The sequence below is a fragment of the Heterocephalus glaber genome, unplaced genomic scaffold (genome assembly GCF_053883595.1).
Source record: "Heterocephalus glaber isolate CG9 unplaced genomic scaffold, H.glaber_assembly_v1.0 deba00001760, whole genome shotgun sequence".
Classification (NCBI taxonomy): domain Eukaryota; kingdom Metazoa; phylum Chordata; class Mammalia; order Rodentia; family Bathyergidae; genus Heterocephalus; species Heterocephalus glaber.
In genome coordinates, this window is record NW_028258457.1 from 4,832,070 (window position 1) to 4,850,821 (window position 18,752).

General features: G+C 61.6%; 2 protein-coding genes across 3 annotated transcripts in view; one reads left to right on the plus strand and one right to left on the minus strand.

Moving 5' to 3' along the window:
* Positions 1–821: 821 nt before the first annotated feature.
* On the minus strand, positions 822–18,721 carry Fzr1 (fizzy and cell division cycle 20 related 1). Of its 2 annotated transcripts, none has more exons than XM_013065926.3 (14): positions 18,511–18,721; positions 8,005–8,129; positions 5,595–5,720; positions 5,445–5,508; positions 5,162–5,304; positions 4,798–4,880; positions 4,397–4,580; positions 4,218–4,283; positions 3,647–3,749; positions 3,364–3,548; positions 2,961–3,194; positions 2,738–2,842; positions 2,065–2,157; positions 822–1,812 (listed from the first exon to the last, which is right to left on the minus strand). In XM_013065926.3, exons 2-14 carry the CDS (start codon positions 8,071–8,073, stop codon positions 1,771–1,773), a joined length of 1,497 nt encoding a protein of 498 aa, XP_012921380.1. In that variant the 5' UTR covers positions 8,074–8,129; positions 18,511–18,721; the 3' UTR covers positions 822–1,770. The 2 variants fall into 2 exon arrangements, with proteins under 2 accessions (XP_012921380.1, XP_004865896.1); XM_004865839.4 differs by having other exon boundaries at positions 5,162–5,289; positions 18,511–18,719.
* Znf555 (zinc finger protein 555) overlaps positions 11,697–18,752 on the plus strand; it is a 51,765-nt gene continuing 44,709 nt past the window's right edge. The window contains exon 1 of the mRNA XM_087201354.1: positions 11,697–12,636. The gene's annotated coding sequence lies outside the window, so the exon portion shown is untranslated. The remainder of the gene's footprint in view (positions 12,637–18,752) is intronic.

The following is an 18,752-nucleotide window of genomic DNA, read 5'->3' on the forward strand; positions in this document are numbered from 1 at the left end:
CTCCCTCCCCTTCCTCCTCGAGCTCCACATGCCCTGGGCTGCCAGGGCCCTCTCACAGACCCTGTGGCCCCAGTGGTCCTGCTCCCAGGGCCCTCTCAGACCCTCCGGGCTCCTGCACCGCCCCTCCCTGGGGCCCTGTGTCTGCCCCTAGGCTCCGCCTGTCCCTCCTGGATGCTGATGAGCCCTGTCCATGGACCTGCATCCTCTGCCCTTCTCTTTCTGTTCTCCCGAACCACAACAGCTACTTTCACAATCCTGCCCTGGCCACCTAGCCTTGCCGGCCCTGCCACCCCTAGGGCAGCGAGGTGCCCCAGCCTCCAGCCTTCTCCCCGGGGTCCCTCTGTCCCTCATGTCCTACGCTCCAGCAGTGGGTAGGGCTGCCTGTCCCCACAGGGATCCACACACACCCCTCTAGCCAGCCCATCCATCCCTTTCCAGCCCCACAGCAGGAGCAGCAGACTGACTGTGAGCACTGGGTGAGGACAGATGCCTAGGCGCCCTGTGACAGGGTCTACCCCTCAGCCTGGGCTGCCTGGGAAGGGGCTGCCATGGCTCGGGTGGGACCAGATGCCAAGAGGCGGCTGCCCTCCTGTGCCCAGTCCCAGTGTGTTGGGTGAGTGCTGCTGAGTCCCACAATAAAGGACGGGCCAACTCCTGCCCTGCCCTCCCTTCCACGCCACCCTGCTGGATGGGCTCCGGCCTCAGGCCACAGGGTGACAGCGGGGGCAGCTCTGGGCTCTCTGGCATCGGCATGGGGTCAGGGTGGCACACAGGGCTCCTCTCCTTATTTAAACAAAGAAACAAACTCAAAACCAAGGTGGTAACCAATGGAACACACACTTCAATGTCCACGCAGTGGCAGGTGGCAAGGACATGGAGAGGGGACCCACTGTCCCCAGGGCAGCCTGTCACCCCCCACTGTCTCTGGGGGATGGTGGGGGCAGGGGCACCATGTGGTGCGTGGCCTGGGTGCCGACATTTCTGGGACAGGTCAACAAAAGAGACACAAGTCTGAGTCACAAATACGTATATACACATGCACCCACGAGGGGCCGCGTCCTCGGTCCCGCTGTGCCAGGCCCCGCCACGACCCTCCCTTTGAGTGCCACCCACTGCTGGGGACAGGACCAGGAGCACAGGGTTGGGGTCGGGGCACCCTCTTGGTCCCTCCCGGCTCCCTGAGGTGGGCAGCGTGGAGGGTGGGGACAGGCAGGGAGCTGGGGGAGGATGAGCCACAAGGTCAGCAGCTGCCCACGTGGTCCGACTGGATGAGTGGACAGCCGGGCCCTCGAGGGACGCACTGGGGTGGACACAGGACACAGGCAAGTGGACACCAGTTCCCCATCCCCTTCATTTGGAGATGTTCTTGGGCAGGACACGCTGGTCCCCACGCTGTCCCCAGCTCAAGCTGCTGTCTGTCGCAGGTGGCAGGGTGGAGGGAGCTTCCGGAAGAGCATGCGGTCCCCAGCGAACGGGCGGACATGAGGGTCTGGGCGTCCATCTGCCCTGGCGCTGCAGTCTGGGCTCGGTGGGCCTTGGGCCGCAGAAGGGGAGACGGAGCTGGAGTCGTCCTGAGGGTCCCTTGTCCGCCCAAACACCGGTGAACATGGCTCACAGTCAGGCATTTAATGAGACTCCTGCTGTCTCCGGCCCAGCGCCCGCTCACCCGCTGCCTCCGGGAGGGAGGGGCACGGCGGGGCACCTGGGTCCATGCAGGCTGAGGGGCTGGGGTCTCCGCCCAGGGAAGAGGTGGCACAGCCACCCATGGGTCTACCGGATCCGGGTGAAGAGGTTGAGCACTGACACAGACTCCTGTGGACAGGGGACGGGGCGGGGGTGAGCGAGCCGGGGCCCAGGATGCGGGCTACAGTGAAGCGGGCCGAGGGCAGGCAGGGCCGGGGGTGGGGCTGGGAGGCTGCACCAGGCCCGAGTCCCCAAGGGGTCCTGGATGCGACTAGGATGGGAGATGATGCACTAGGGATGCATCTGAGCCTGAGCGTATGGGAGGGGACAAACTGGGGAACAGGGTGGGGCTGGGGGCGCTGTGATACCGACCCACTTTACCTTTGTTGAGCGAGTTTTGCTGAAGACATTCCAGAACCTCAGGGTTTCATCTCCGGCACCAGTGACGATGGCCTCCCCGTCAGGGGACATTGCCTGTGGAGAGGACAGAAGGTCCTCGATGAATGCAGGCCTCTGCAGGAGGTGCTGGGGACAGGACTGGAGCCCAAGTGGGGCCCCAGCTCACTGGCTGCAGGGGCAGAGCAGGAAGGGAGCCCGAGGCTGGGGCTGCACGGGGGCGGTGGAAGACGAAGAGGGCCGCCCCACCGGGGGCACGGCCATGCCTGCGCGGAGGTGTGGACACGGACATGTAAGTGTAATGGTTTTGTGTTTGTTTTTTGGTGCTGGAGATGGAACTCAGGACCTTGCACTTGTGAGGCGGGCACAGTGCCGCTGAGCTACATCCCCGGCCTCCTCATCCATTTTTTTTTCTTGGTGTTTTGAGGCAGGGGTCTTGCCATGTAGTTCAGGCTGGCCTCGAACTCGGCAATCCTCCTGCCTCAGCCTCCCCAGTGCTGGGATCACAGATGTCTGCCACCACACCCAGCTCATGGCTTTTGGTGTGAAACAAGTGTCACCAGGTGGGGACTCTGCAGAAAGGTAAGAGCCTACCTGTGGGGACACAGCGACTGCCCCACACTGCCGCTGGGCTGGCAGAGGTGGGTCGGACACTCACCAGGTAGAGGACACGGTAGGAGTGCCCAGTGAGCTTGGCCACCTGCGTGAGGGACGGGTACTTCCACACGAGGATCTGGTTCTGGGAGTAGCCGTGGGTGCTCACCTAGCAGGAGGGGAGGCGGGTAGGCAGGTGGGCAGGTGTGAGGGCTGCAGCACCTCCACAGGCAGCCCTTCCCCCACTACGTCAGGAGCCCGGGCGAGCCAGCGAGGCGGCGGCTCACCAGCTCGTTGGCATGCTTGGACCAGGCCAGGTTGCACACTTGTGAGCCCGTGTCGATGCACTGCAGCGGCTGCCCCGTGAGGGTGTTCCAGAAGCGGATGCAGCGGTCGGCTGTGCCGCCACCCGACGCCAGCAGCCCATGCTGGTGCGGGGACCAGGCGATGGCCTTCACGGCTGCCAGGTGCTCTGTGTACTGCTGCACGGGGCTGAGGCTCGAGTGGTTCCACACCAGCAGCTGGGGGCAGTGGCCATAAGGCAGGACCCCTGGGTACACCTCTGCCACCCTGCTGTCCCGGGCAGGTGGGACAAGAAGCCTGCGGCCAGGTGGCCTCCAGGGTGCAGCTAGGCCCAGCCCTCCCCCAAGGTCTCACACTGCCACTGTGCCTGGGTGGGACTGGCCATACCTTGTTGTCGTTGCCCCCTGAGGCGAGGAGCTGGTGGTCTGTGGACCACTTGAGCCCACACACCTCCTGCCGGTGGCCCTGCAGCCGCCGCTCCGACTGCAGGGGCGGCGTGCGGATGTCCCTCTGTAGGATCATGCGGTCGCGGCTGCCGGAAGAGAGCTGGTCGGCGTTCCAGGCCAGCGCTCCTGCAGGGCAGAGGTGGGTGAGGCCGGCCTGTTGGGGCTGGGGCTGCGGCTGCGCAGGGGCGAGGAGAGGCAGGCAGCCAAGCCTGGGCAGCACTCACCGACGCGCGCCGTGTGGCCCTCCAACACGGACAGCTTTTTCCCTGCCGCCGCGTCCCAGATCTGCACGAAGCCCTTGTGTGTGCCGACTGCGACCAGGTTGCCCTGGGGGATAGCAGGTTTCAGGTCAGTGTGGGGACCCCAGGCTGGCCCTCTCCAGGACGCAGGGCAGCTTCTCCACACACTCAGCACTGCAGGCCATGTGTATGGAGTGGATGCTCCTCCTCGGGGTGACAGGCGAGCTCCAGGCTTGAGGAAATGGGTGTCAAACCTACTGCCCAGGCTAGAGCCAGCTCTGTGGCGAGCACCTAAGCCACGTGTCCTTGAACACAAACAGGCGCCCCACGGGAGCTGACACCACAGCAGCCCAGCTCACATCGCAGGACCCAGGTCCGCCCTCCATCCTTCCAGTGGGCGGGAGGCCTGAGCAGTCTGGGGACCGCTGCCCTGCAGTGCCGATGCTGGCTGGGTGTGCAAAGATGGCCCATGGGAGGACCCAAGACCCCACGTGTCCCTGTCACTCTACCAATGCCCAAGGCTGGACTCCCTGGGACACAAGCCTTGTGCTCTCACCCGCTCGGACCAGCCCACGGAGGTCACCGAGTCCCCTTCCACAGAGAGGTCACAGAGCCGGGTCACCTAGGGACAGTAGGTCACAATGAGGCTACATGCCGCCTGCTGGCCACTCCAGCCTGGTCCCCCTGGGAGGGATCAGGCGGGGAAAGCCCTGGCACCTGTCCCGAAGCACCCACCTGGCTGGTGCACGCACTCCATAGGTACACGCAGGTCCCCAGCCCCACGCTGAGCACATTGAGGGATGACCAGTCCACCAGGTTGAGGTAGAAGTCGTCCTGCAGCTCGGGTGCATCCAGGACCTTGAAGGGGATCTTGGAGATCTTTCGTGTGGGCTTCCGCGGGGACCGCAGCAGCTTCTGACTGCAGAACAGTGGCAGTGAGGGGCGCAGGGGCCTGGCCATCTTGTCAGTCCCCTCCCTGGCTGCTCCCATCTGTACCCAATAGGCCAATCCTCTGTGCCACCTCCGTGTGTGGGGGGCATTCCAGGGGTCCCTGTCCCCCCTCATTAGCACCTGGAGGAGGACACAGCCCTGCCCACCCCAAGGGCCCAGGACACCGCCCCTGAGGCCTGACTCACCTCTTGTTGCTGACAGGGGACAAGGAGTACGGGGACACGTCGTTGCCGTCATCGGGGCTGGCACGCTTGGTGCTGAGGGAATACTGGGGAGGGGGACACCTGCTGAGCGGGAGCTGCACCCCAGGGCCGGGGCCCCCAGAGCCTCCAGGCAGGAGTGCGGACAGCCTGAGCCAGGGAGGCAGCCGGGGGTCTCCCGGAGCCGCCCTCCTGCGTGACCACACTGCAGGCTCCCAACCATGGGGACTGCGCGGATGGCTCCTTCCCCTCTCCTGGTGCAGGACGGTGGGCAGCCTGGCCCTGTCCTCTCTGGTATTCGGACGGCTCAGGGCTGGGGTGGGGAGAGGAGCCCAAGTGCGGGGCTCACCGTGAAGAGGCCCTTCTTCTCAGGCGTGGAGGGCTGCAGCCTCCGGTCCTCGGTCTGCGGGTCCTGCACCTTCTCTATCCCAGCGCCTAGCAGCTCATTCTTCAGCAGGGCCGAGTAGGCCAGCCCGTCTGTGGGGCGGGGCTCTGTGAGCCAGGGTAGGGCAGGGTGTGGGCGTGGCAAAGGCAGGGCGTGGTTATGGGCGTGGCTCGAGCATGGGCGTGGCCTGTGAGCATGGGGCGTGGCCTGTGCAGGCAGGGGTGGCAGGGGAGGGCTCCTCACCCACCTTTGCCATTGTCCGAAGTGGCGTCCTTGGCTTTTCGGTTCTGGCTGGGTGACTTCTCGTTCTCCTGCAGGAGGAGGGGCAGTCAGGGCTGAAGTGCGCCCCCACCCTGAGGTTCCAGTGCCACCCCACCCTGGCCAGGCCACCCCTCACATTGATACGGTGGAAGTTCACGCTCCAGTTGGCACCGGCCCGCGAGGGGATGAAGCGGTCACCGTGCTTGCTGGGCGAGGACACTGGGGAGTTGGCTGGCGTCAGGGTCCGCCGCATCTCCGCGACCTGGGTGAGGCAGGGTGGCCTGTCAGCCCAGGGCCCCCACTGCAGGGCCTACCCTCACCCAACAGGGTCAGTCTGCAGGGGCGGGGAGACACAGATGGGGGACCCAGAGCCCAGAGAGACAGGGAACAGGGCCAGGGAGCTGGGGCTGGGGCATGGTGGCAACCCGACTGCCCGCCCACAGCAGCAGCAGGCACCATGGCTTCAGTTTCTATTTTCTTTTTTTGGTACCAGGGATTGAACTCAAGACCTGGTGGGTGGCAGCACCACTGAGCTAAATCCCTCGCCTTGGCTTCAGTTTCTAAACCACCCATTATGGCTGTGTCTAAACATCCCCCCAAATCCTCATGCAGTCCCAGGTGGGGCTTTTTCAGAGGTGGCTGCATCTAGAGCATGGCTGATTCATGTGCAAGGCAAGGCTAGGCCAGAGGGCACTAGGATTAAGGGTGTGAGTGCTGTCAGCCCTAAGCAGTCTGGATGAGTTAGAAGGGGGAGGAAGATGCTGTTAAGGCCTGTTGGTGCTTTTGCTGTCTTTCGCCATTATGAACTGTTGCTCCCCTGCTATGTGCCACCCTGCCTTGGAGCCAGCCGACTGTGGACTGAAACTTCCACAAACTAAATAAACTTTTCTTCCTTTAACTTTGGGTGTTAGGTATGTATGTGGTCTCAGCAATGAGAAAAGTTAACTAAGACACCACCCCAACCCCAGAGCATCCTAAGTACAGGGCACAGGACACTTATGCTGGGATCCCCTGGGAGTCGGCGGCCCTGTACCCCTTTCCCAACACAGAAAGAACCTCAACACCGCGGCCCACCCAGCCCCAGAGAGGCAGACAGACCCAGGCTGGGGCGCCAGGCCCTGGACTCATCCCAGTGCCAGGGACAAGGCAGACAGTCGGTAGCTCCCATGGAAGCCTGGGCCTCGTCTGCTTGTCCTGACCATGTCCTACTTCCACAGGGATCTGCTAGGAGCTGCTGTGTGTCCCCCACAGGGACACATTGCGTCCTTGCCCCTGACCCTGGAAGGGGACCTTGGTTGGAAACAGTCTGCATGGATGGAATCAAGACTCATCGGGATGAGTCAGGAGGGCGGGCACTAGGCCACTGTGACCGGTGCCCTAGTAAAGGAGGAAGGCACACATGGGGACAGTCATGTGAGGGACAGGGACAAGAGGGATGCAGCTACAGCCAAGGAATGTCAAGGACTGCTGCCTCTCGGGAACTGCGCTTTGCTATGGGAGAGGAGGTTTGTGACCCTGCAGACCCTGCCCCCATCTGTGGGCCTCCGAGACAGACACCAGGGGATGACCCCAGCTCTGTCCTAGAGTCACACAGGGTCATGTGACATCAGCCGCCACATCTAGTCTCCTCTAGCCTGTGCCCCACTCCATGGCCCTGCCATTTCAGAAGGCCTGAGGGTGGTGCCCCACGACCCAATGAGATCTGTGGGTTCCCAGCTACAAGCTGCCCAGTGGCTCCTCTGTGCATAGTGACTCAGGCCACTGCAGATGTCTCCTTCCTCATCACACTCCTGATGGCCTTCGCCATTTAGCTGTACCTGTGCAGGCTCAGGGGCCCCCAGAGTGAAGGCTGGCAAAGCTGCCGTGAGGACAGATGCCTGGTGGTCATGGCCAGCATCCCCTGAGCACTGTCCCTGGTGCTCAGGGGCAGCCCCTGCCCTCCTGCCCAGCCTGGAGCAGCCACTCCTCCCTGCCGTGGGGGTGTGGAGGCCCCAGGTCCGTCTGTGGAAAGCCTCATCTATGCACAAACCCTCTGCTCTCCTGGGATGGCTGTGTCCCTCTGGTGGCTGCACTATGTCCCAGGCCCACATTCACTGCTGTATCCCAGGACAGGGTCAGACAGGAGGGAAGGGGCTCAGAGGTGCCGCCTCATCCGGGCAGTCTCAGAGGGAGCCATATGGGGCCGCGGGCCACAGCCAGCACCCCCTAAACAGAGCGAGTGCCCTCCGCCCATCAGCGGCCCAGCAGTCCTGGGCCTCAGGGACAGGTTCCCAGGCCTGACAATCTCCTGCTTCTGGGGCCCTCTGCCGGTGATGATCATTCCAGCCAGCACAGCCAGGAACCTGTGCCAGACACGAAGTGGGGCCACCATGCCACCTGCACAGAGCTGACACTGTCCCCGGACCTGGGAGCCTGCTCAACCCACCATGGCCCTGGGGTGGGGTGGGGCAGGGCAGGGCAGGGCAGAGCGGAGCTGTGACACCAGTGCAGAGACCCTGGGGAGGACAAGCTTCCAGCCCACTGTCCCTGCTGTCCCCAGTACTCACACAAGGCATGGTGTTCTCATTCTGGATGACAATCTGCCGCAGCAGCCGCCGCTCGTAGTCCTGGTCCATGGTGGGGCGGGACAGGGCCGGACAGGGCAGGGCAGGGCCCACCAGCTGAGCTCAGCCTGCAGGAAGAGGAGGAGGTTAGTGGCCTCAAGCAGCAACCAAGGGGGATGAGCTTGGGGAGCAGGGCTCCTGCAGCCTGGCCCTCTCTCTGGCTCCTCCGTGGGGGCTTCCCTGCTGTGACCCTAGGCCATGCCTCAGGCCACTCCTCCTGCCTGCAGACCCTGCAAACCAGCACCACCCTGGGGACCCTGTCCTGCTTCTGGAGCCTCTGCCTGCTAGGAAGCGGGGGTCCCTGCCCGAAGGCCCCGGAGGCAGGCAGGGAGCTGGCACAGAGCAAAGGAGGCTCCTGAGAGGATGCTGCCTCCTGCTGTCCCACAAGGGACCTACAGCCCCTGACATGTGCGTGTGCAAACATCTGCAGGGTGTGGGTGCAGGGAACTTGGTTTAGCTCCAGAGAGTGTAAGAACAGGCACAGACAGGCAAGTGGAGTCCGGACCAAGCCAGGGCAGCTGTGGCTTGGGGACACCAGCCTCTGGTGGCTACCGGACACCTGAATCTACTCTAGCGGCAACTGTGACATTCAAGAGCCCTGAGGGTTCAACCCCATCCATATAGGTGACAGCCAGGCGGACACCCAAAGAGGCTTGCAGGCGAGGTGGGCAGAGGGTGGCAGATCAAGGGTCCAGTACCAGCACCTGCTGGCCTGGAAAGTGCCATGCGGCCCTAGAGCAAACCCAGACCATTTGCTTTTTAAATAAAGTTTCATTGGAACATGGCCACGTCCCATCAAAACACCAACGCCACCCTCTTCCCTGGCCCCTGCAACCTATTTGGCACCAGTTCCTCAAACAGCTAAGCAGTTACCACGTGACCTAGCAGTCCTGCCTGAGACAGACACCAGGAGAGCTGAGGTGCAAGTCCACACGGGACACATGCACACTGCAGAGCCCACACACATGCATGCCGGGACATCACTCAGCCACAAAGAGCAAGACTCTGCCACTTGCCACAGCTGCCTCAGCGTGGATGGCCCCCGAGGACACCGTGCTGAGATGCCAGGCACAGGACACAGTGCGGGGATCCACTCACAGGAGGCCCCTATATGTGGCAACTTAGCAGCAATGGAAGGCAGGCAATGGAAGAGGAACATTTTCCTGTCTTTTTTTTTGTACTGGGGATCGAACTCAGGTCTTCTGCTTGCAAGGCAGGTGTTGGAACCACTGAGCTAAATCCCCAGCCCTTTCCTGTCTTTTAAAAAAAGACCCCTGAAGCCAAGCCTGGTGGAGCACTCCTGTAATCCCAGCACTCAGGAGGGTGAGGTAGGAGGATTGCCATGAGTTTGAGGCCAGCCTGGGCTAGCTAGTAATTCAAGGCCAGCCTGAGCTGCATAGTGAGACCCTGTCTCAAAAAGAAAATAAATTTTAAAAGACCCCTGAAGGCAGGTATGGTAGCACATGCAGGTCATACCAGCACTCCAGGAGGCTGAGGCAGGAGGATCACAAATTCCATCCCAGCTTGGGAAACTTAGCAAGACCCTGTTTCAGAATAAAATATAAAAAGGTCCCAGGACTGTAGCTCAACACCCTGGATTCAATACCCTGTACCAGAAGTGGGGGGACCAGAGACAGACAGAGACAAGGACACAGTCACCCACGGGACTGGGGCACAGCTCACTGGCACAGTGCTCACCTAAAAGGCATGAAATACGTTGGCACTCATGACGGAGCCAGAGTAACCTCTGTCACCGCGGCAGCACAGGAGGGAGGCCCCGAGGCTGACCTGCCTCACTTCCATTCTCACACCCGCACTGGGGGGTGTGAGCCAGTGCTCTGTCACCCGCCTGGGCTCAGCCACCTCCTTTCCTCCCCTCCCCTACTCCCCGGTGCTGGGTCACACCAGGGCAGATAATGGGACAGTGGACCCCAGGTTAGTGCGGGCATGTCTTTCCGTGTGTCCCCTCTACAGGGCCTTGTACACGGGGTGCCACCTCTTCTGCAGACGAGGGCAGACCCCGGGCGCAGGCACTGGGTGCACAGGGAGCTCCTGCCCAGAGACCGCCTGTCAAGTGTCCCTGGCCCGTGGCTGCTCCTGGCAGTGCCAGCTCCTCCCCAGGCCTGGAATCCTAGGGTCCCTAGCCTGGCAGACATCCCCACTGTCACCCTGGCAGCTCGACCCAGTACCCAGGTTGTGGCGCACTGGGGCCACAGGGCCTTCTCAGGATGTGGCCAGTGGCTCATCTTCCCCCTTTCAAGTCTGCCCCTCACCATGCCGTTGGTGGTCCCCTGTCCCGTCCGTGGCCCCCACATGTCCACCATTCCTGGAGCGGCACCATGCAGAGGGCGTGGGAACCCAAGTGTCCAACCCTGACAATCAGCAACAAGGTCCTGCCGCTGGGGCCTGGCCACCTTGGGGCACAGCATCTGCCAACTGCACGCCCTGCCAGGGACTCCTGCAGTTGCATGCTCAGAGCACTGCTGGCCAGCTCTCCCCTCTCGGAGGCTGGGGGTGACCCCTGGGCATGGGGCTGTTGAGCTGTGAGCTCAAGCCGGCCACAGTTGGCAGGGCCAGATCCCCACTGGTCCCTATTGGCTATGGGACCAATTCCCAGGGACTCGGATCTGCATGGAGCCGCAGGCGGCTCAAAGGCGCAGAGACTGGGGAGCAGACACCCCTTCAAGGTAGCTCTGTCTTCTGGGAACAGCCCTGGGGCACAGGGCCCAGTGGGCTCAGGGGTCAGGCAGTGACTCAGTGGAGGGAGCTGGCCCTCCCTACATCTGGCACATCTGCTGCCAGAGCAGCCACTGCCACCACCAGAAAAGGCTGCACACCTCCCAGAGTGGGTTCCGGGTCCCTGGGGTTGTGGCCATGTCACCCCTAGGGACAAAATGACTCTGTAGACTGGCTAAATGAAGGACCCTGAGAGGAGGGCATCCTGGACCATACGAAGCCCTGGGGCCCGTTAAGCAGGGCTGGGAGGGTGAGAGGCCAAGAGAGGCCGAAGACGCCTCACTGCTGGCTCTGCAGATGGCTGCCAGCCGAGGGCTGCTGGCGCCTTTAGGAGCAGGAGTGGGGAGGAGCAGCTTTGCCAACCTCGACTGGACTTAGCCCAGGAGGCTGGCTCTAGAGCACCAGCCCCCTTGCAGCACACACCCTGGGGAGGCAGGCAGCATACCAGGCCTCTTCCACTGCTCCCTGAGCGGAGGACCCATGGGCCCAGGGTGATGAGTGACCATGTCCCCTCTACTGCATCACCAGGTGAAGTTTCAGGCAGCAGCAAGTTGCAGGAAGCAACTTTCAAAGGCGGCCACTGTGCCCAGCTGACACAGCAAGGACAAGAAGGGCAGAGGGGCCACGTGGCCTCGGTGAGAGGCCAGCCGGGGGTGGGAGGGCTCTGCACCTGGATACCGCACCACCCGTCCTGCGGCCCCTGGTCACCCCCGCAGGTATCCACAGGCTGGGGGGAGGGGCTCCCGCAGTGCCAACCCACTGGCCCCATATGGGGACACGAGCACCCGCATGCACACACTAATGTGGCACGGGGGAGCCCCATGCCGCCCGCACTGCTGGCAGGAGCAGAGCCAGCTGGGCTTCTGAGAAAAAGGTCTTGGAGACTTTGAAAATGTAAAAGCACCTGTATTTGATGAGGGATCCCTGCTGCTAAGAATTTATCCTTAGAAATTGGGTGTGGGTGTGCAGAGGGACATCTGCCGCCGGCCTGTCTGGGCAGGAGACGTCCGGCACGAGCCCTGCAGTACAAGGGCAGGAGGGGGGCACCCATGCACCCACAGTTTGCCAATGTAGCAGGAGACAGAGGCAGCTGGAGAGAGGTGGGCTTGGGGGGGCCGAGAGGAAGGAAGCCACACAGCTTACTGGCAGTTACTTTTACTTCTTGAATTCTGTGTCACATGAACGTGTTGGCTGTTTAAAAACCATCACCACAGCTGGGCATAGTGTTGCACACCTGTCATCCTAGCATTCTGGGAGGCTGAGGCAAGAGGATTTCAAGTTCAAGCCCAGCCTGGACAACTCAGTGACTCAGCAAACTGTTTCAAAATTTAAAGCAATCTAGGGGCCGGGGATTTAGCTCAGTGGTTCCGGCGCCTGCCTTGCAAGCGCAAGGTCCCAAGTTCGATCTCTGGTACCAAAAAAAAAAAAAAAAATTTAAAGCAATCTAAAGGGCTAGGGGCGTGGCACAGCACGAAGGCCCTTGGGTTCAATCTCCAGTGCCACAAAAACAAGCAAGCAAAAGCCCACTACCAGAGAGGGCAGGGCTGAGCCAGGTCCTCACTCCTCGGCTGCACGGCTGGAAGTTCCCGATGGAATGTCACTGGGGGATGAATCAGGTGACAGGGCTGGGGCAAGGTACGTGGGTCCACACAACTGAGGGGGTCAAATGCCAATAGAGCTGGGCCGCCGAGTGGAAATGCACCAGCTGGAGACTGAGCCAGGCACAGGTGCACCAGGGTCCCTGCCACACTGCCATGCTGGGAGGGCTGCCGGGCCTCCCTCCGCCCACTGAGGAGCTCTCAGGTACAGAGCAGCCGGCGCCCTACTCAGCCAGGCCAGGTGAGGTCACTGCGTGCCGGGATGGCCCTGTGCTACAGGTCCCTCCAGGTGGGGTCTGTCTGGGGTCAGGCACAGGGCCTGGGTTCTGGCCCAGCTTTCCAAGGGCCACTACCCTGGATCCTCCCAGCCCTGTCTGCCCTGCCAGGTCCTGGGCCAGCACAAGCTCGGCTCCCATCTGTCCTCTCCCTGGGTCACTGGGGAGGCCGGCAGTGCTGCGCAGGCACGCGTGTCACTGCTGTGGATGCAGGGAGCCACTGGCCCGGAGTTCTCAGAGGCCTGGAGGCTCCTCAGCACCTGCAGGGGCCAGAATGCCCACCTGAGAGATGCTCCAGATGCCCACAGTGCCAGTGTGAGACATGCGCACTCCATGACACAGGGACTCTAGTGGCTTCCGGGCTTTTGAGAGGGAGGGGGCTGGACTCCTCTGCACTGGGCAGCACTGGGACAGGACCCCCAGAGCCCACCCCAGCTTCAACTTCCCCCAGAAACACAGCACTTGGTGCTGCAAGCTCACGGCCAAATTCCAACTCCTTGAAGGCCCTGCTCATCTCGAAAAACTAGTCCCTACTGCTTTTATATTTTAAGGCTCTTCAGGAACAGGATGTGATACATCCTAGTAACAGCCTCGTGACTCCTACGCCGAGGCTGACTGTGGTCTGGCTGTGGCAACCTAGGACACCAGGGTCCCCCGGGCACTGTGCATGCAGGGCCCAGGTGGTTCTTGGGGGCAGGGGTGGGGACCTGGGCACTGTGGGTGCTGGACAGCATCCTGACCTCCCTGCCAGGAGCTCTGCCAGTCGTGACAGCCACGGATGTTCCACTGTCCCCGGGGGGTTGGCATCACCTCCAGGTGAAGGAGCAAACTCATACCACACACCAGCTTGCCCTGCCACCTCCTGGTGACTCCTAGACCCACCTCCCAGGGCCAGGAACAGTCCAGAGCACTTAGGGTGCTTCACTTAATGCCCTCATGACGGCCTGCAGGGTCCTGATCCTATCTCAGGACCAGAGTAGACAGCAGCCCTGGCCAAGGTCCCAGGCAGATGTGGACTGGGCCGGGCAGCCCTTGGTTCCAGACAGCACTGCCCCTGGGGTGAGGGCTTCCCGGGTGCCCTTTTCCTCCCAGGAAAGTGGGGCCATGCTGGGTGCCAGCTCTGGGGAAGCTCCAGATTTGAGATACTGACACCAGACGGGGCACCACCCAGTCTCCCACACTGCTGGGCTGGGGGAGTGTCTTGCTTTGTTTGCCCCAAGTATCCGGTGGGAGACACTTTCACCAGTGTCACCCTGTCTTGCTCAATCTCCCTGTGCACTCAGGTTCCTCGGTGTCACGCCCTTATCATGAGTGGTCAGGCAGGTGGCCCAGGACACCTCTCTGAGCAGAGTCCTATAGCAACCATGCAGGAGCTGGGGCCCCCAGAAACCCCCTAAGCCCCTTCCTGCTCTCCTGCCCACCATGGGGTATCACACAGCCTGGCAACATCCCAGAGGGGTATGGCGGGTACGTGGGAATGAGGCTGGGCCACAGAGGGGCCTGCGCTGGCTCTAAGCCCAGCTCTGACCCCTACTGGCCATGTGGCTTTGGCAGCTTGGGAACTTGGTCTGGTCATCTCTCAGGTGGGTAACGCATCTCACCTGCAGATCTGCCAAGCAGGAGGTGCCCAGGAAGTAAGTGGCGGTTCAATGACAGGCACATGACAGGTCCCCAGGCAGCCTGCTTCCTCTCCCTGTCCCTGCCCCTACAAAGCACACAGGCCCTGGGGCAGGCAGGGAACCCGAAGGCCACGCAGCCATCCCAGTGACCTTCCAGACCACAGTACCGTGTCCTCTCGAGCTGCCCACACTGGTCCTCGGTCACAGCTGGTGTGTGTGTCCCTGCGTCATGCAGTGGCACACAGCCTGATGCAATGTAAGGGTCCAACCACTCTGGACCAGAAGCCAGTGGCAGCCTCCAGACAGCTGTGCTGTGACTGCGACCTCCAAAGGGCAGTGGCTGGGAGCAGGGAGCCCCAAGTTCTCACCACCCTAGACGTGAGCACGAGGGCCAGGAGGGGAGGCCTGGCTGTGAGGAGCACCTCAGTGCACCGCACGCCCACCCATCCACACATTCTCACTGTCCATCAGGCGATGCCAACTCCCCGCCAACCCCGGGCCAGGCACACAGGTCCCAGGAGCTGTGACACTGTTCCCGTGGGCTCTGGCCCAGAGGTGCTGAGCATCAGCCCCATGGTCTTCCTGGCCAGCCCACCAGAGACAGCTGCTGCACGGCCCCGCACAGCCCATGCCAATGTGAGCAGTCCAGGTTGGCCGGGGCATTCAAGAGGACGGGACAGAGCCCTGGGAGCTTGGGGCACTGTGAGGGTATCCTCAGTCTGATCAGTGCTTCAGGCTTGAAAGGCCACAATGGACTTCGGAGCAAAGTGCAGCCCTAGAGGGCAGGGCTCCAGGGCTCCCCAGAAGGCACCATGGGCCGTGGGGCTGGTGTGCTCTGTGGGGCGTCTTGGGCGCTGCAGGGTGCCGAGTGGCATCCCTGGCGTCTACCTGCTCCGCGCTGGGAGCGCCCCCAGTGTGACAGCTACATGTGTCCCCAGATATTGCCCAGGGTCCCCAGGTGGAAAGGCCTGGTTTAGGGAAATCCTTCGGTCCAGAGACTTCAGCACCAGCCTCCCTCTGGCTCTCAGCCCTGCCCTCCCTTCCGAGCAGGGGCCTCAGTGAGTGGTGAGGACAAGGCCCTGGCTCAACACTCACGACCCGTGGCCCAGGCCGGTCTGCCCTGGAGAGGGGCGCATTCCCAACAAAGGCGCTAAAGGCGCAGGGGCTGGGGGGCGCTTGCCCATCCCCAGCACTGCAAACAAACAGGCAAACCGGGACCCCAGAAAGCAAAAATCAAAAAGGGCCGGGGATCCATCCAGGGGACCAGCTGCTCCCCAGAACCATGGAGCAGTTTGGGGACACCAGGGTGAAAAAAGGAAAGATGGAGTCTCCTCACAGCAATCCTCCTGCCTCAGCCTCCTAAGAGCTGGGAGTACAGATGTGCACAGCCACATGGGGCCACGCCCTCAAACTGTTTATCTGGAGACAGGGTTTGGCTCACATACCAATCACTCAGCCTGAGTTCAAATGTGTGGTCCTCCTGCCTCAGCCTCCTAGGGTGCTGGGGTGACAGGCCTGTGCTACCATGCCCAGTGTGAACTGTATGCTTTTCACGTGAATAGTGTGTTATGAGAACTGTATCTGTCACCAAAAATCTAAAAAAATTTTTAAAAAGGGCGAGTGAAGGAGACTGAGTAACCACATCAAGTAGGGAGCCAAGGGACAGGGGTTCACAGCCTGAAACACGTTTCTGGGGTGAGATGTACAGCTCTGAGCGGCCCGAGGGCTGAGTGATGACTGAAGCGGGGCAGGGAGAAAGCAGAGCTCCGCTCCTGTCCTCCTCAAAGCAAGGACACAGAGGCAGGGGGAGCAGACGCTAGCCAGGCGCCGAGGCCACACAAGGGGCTCTGGTCTGTGCTCGGTCCCTCAGCACAGCATGGTTAGGACTGGTGTCCAGATGTATCCCCAGGGCAGGCTCTGCAGAGCACGGTTAGGAAGGGTGGCAGTGACAAGTGGAGCTGTCAAGTAAGAGGTCACTTGAGGTGACACAGAGAAGAGGGCAAACTCTTCCTTCCCCTGCTCTCCCCTGGGCAGGACTGGGACTCCCAGCCTCACTAGGGCACTAGCTATGTGGGGCGCTGTGGACAGGGGGCATCTCTAGGGCAGGCATCCTGGGCATTGCAGGTACTGAGCGGCGTCCCTGGCCTCCACCTGCTCCACACTAGAAGCGCCCCCAGTGTGACAGCCACACTGGTCCCCAGACATCACCCAGTCTCCTGTGGGCAGAGCTGGCCCAGCTCAGGAAAGGAACCACAGGATGCTGCGATTAGTGAGTTCCTAACAGATCAAGTCCCTTGTCCCAGAGTCCCCAGAGACCAGCCCTTGAGGAGAGTGGCTCTGGATCCCTGTCTCTCCAAGTGACCCCAGCAAGGTCCCCACAACCGACCCCATTCCAGACCTGTCCCCAAAAGTCCCTGGGGTTCAAAATTCACCTAGCCAGGAGCCCCATAGACAGTATGGGCTCGAAGAGTTCCTCCTGAGAGAGAGGACCAGTTTGGGAAGCCCTAGCAGGACTCTTCATTTGCTAGGCCCTCCGGTCTCTAACCCCAGGCCAGCAGATCCTGAGATTTCACTTGGACAACTGTCACTGGGGCAAATGGGTCAGTGGCTGGAGCCTGGGAATTGGCCCCCAGCAACGCAATTATCTTTCAAACAGGAGTCGCAGCCACTCAGAGCCTTGGTCTCTGGAGGGAGCCACATCCTTACAAAAATCCTTACAAAACAGCCCAGTGTCACCTCTTCCCCAGCGCCTGGGCTACCTCAGCCCAGCAGTGCCCAAACAGATGCACCCTTGACATAGCCACTGTGGCCGATGAGAAATTCCACATGATAAACTGCCTCAGATGTACTCTGCACACACCTCGCACTGCCCCAGGGACGGTCCCTAGAAGACGGCGCGGTCATAGGGTTCCCATGCTCCCGTGTGTGCAAACCCAGCCCCAACCCAAGGGAAACCATCGCGTTCCTTCCTCTCCTTCAGCCCTGATCCCAAGAGGTGGCTCCCAAGAGGTGGCTTTGTATGTTCTGGGTGGCTGATTTCTCATTAGGCAAATCACCCTCATTCACAGGACAGTAAGAGGCTGGGGGTGGGGTGCAGCCTCGAGAGCAGAGGTATGAGATCATCGCTAGCTCCCTAGACTGGTTGGGGGATCTGCTTCCCAGCCCGAGGGGTGCCCTGAACTAGAGGATGCATTTTGGGTAAACAAAACAGGGGAAAAAACCAAAACAGGTTTAGGTCAAATATCTGTACCTGGATGGGTCTCAAACTCGGGGCTGGGGACAGGTAGGGGAGGTTGGGTGTTCCAGGGGCTTTAACAGGGGAAAATGGCTCCGAGTGGGGGCACACTTCTTGTGCAGTGGATGGGAGGGGATGGGTCTGGCGGAATGGAGAGGATGATGGAGATTAAGAGCAAAAGAGGAGGCTGGGCTTTGTTGGGGTCCATGCAGGATGAATGTTGGGGGGATCAATGTGGGATGCTGGCTAGCAATTCTGGGAGGGTGGAGGGAGCAGGAGCGGCCAGGTGGGATTTGGACATGTCTGTGTTTAAAGCTTGTCGGCTCAGATTGTTTCCGTGTCCCTGGCCAGGCCTGGAGCCTCCAATAGAGATCCCCCCCGCAGACAAGGTCCCAGCCCCCAAGAGTCTGGCCACATCGGGGTGTCCAGGGCTCAGACTGCATTTTGTTGGGAAGGGGGAATCAAAACAGGCACAGGTGTGGGGCCAGTTTAAATATGGTGAGGGTAGGGCTTAGATGGGACTGTGGAAAAGTCGGGGTTCACAGGCCACAGAGAAATAATAACTCGGGTTAAGGGACGTGGAACTGCTGTTCTAAAGGGGCTCAGGGGGGTAACATGGGGTCTTATGGTTTTTTGGGGGGGCAGGCAGAGCTCAGCCTGACATTTAAAAAAGGATGGTGGGCGCTGACTGTCGGGGGTCCTCACAGCTTTCAGCTGGCTGGAATTGGGGGTCACCCCTATTCCAGCCTGAACTGGGGAGATATCAGATTAGGGGGTTAGGACGCGAGGGGGGATGCTGAAGCCACCCGAGCCCAGCGCAGCCCGAGGGAGAGCGGCATTCGGGGGGTGCTGATGCTCCTGAAGAAGCTTGAGCTGGGGAAGAGGTCGCGACCCGGCCCATCGGCTCGGTTTTGGGGGGATCGCAGCCGACCCTGCCTCCGCCTCTGGCCCGGGGGGGCGGGTCCCGCAGCCCCCGGTCGCCTCACCTGGTTCGCTCCCGTCGCCCTCGGACTCCCGCCGGCCCCGCCTGTCCCGGAACCGCGCCACAGCCTTCTTCGGCTCCCGAGCCTCCGTCTGGTCTGGCCTCCGCTGCCGCAAACGGGATCCGAAGCTCCGCGGTCCCTAATATGGCGGCGCTCACTACTCCGCGGACTCCCGACTCCCTCCCTCCGCCGCGCGCGTCCCCGCGGCCCGACCACGCCCCCACGCCGGCGCACTGCGTGTTGTG

What these genes read in the sequence shown, in the direction of transcription:
- Fzr1 (XM_013065926.3), bottom strand. Translation starts at nt 8,073, where the DNA reads ATGGACCAGGACTACGAGCGGCGGCTGCTGCGGCAGATTGTCATCCAG. An exon ending in CCAAGCATGCCAACGAGCTG is followed by an intron (nt 2,843 to 2,960) that starts GTGAGCCGCCGC and finishes CCCTCCTGCTAG; the next exon opens with GTGAGCACCCACGGCTACTC. An exon ending in CCTACCGTGTCCTCTACCTG is followed by an intron (nt 2,158 to 2,737) that starts GTGAGTGTCCGA and finishes TCCTCTCCACAG; the next exon opens with GCAATGTCCCCTGACGGGGA.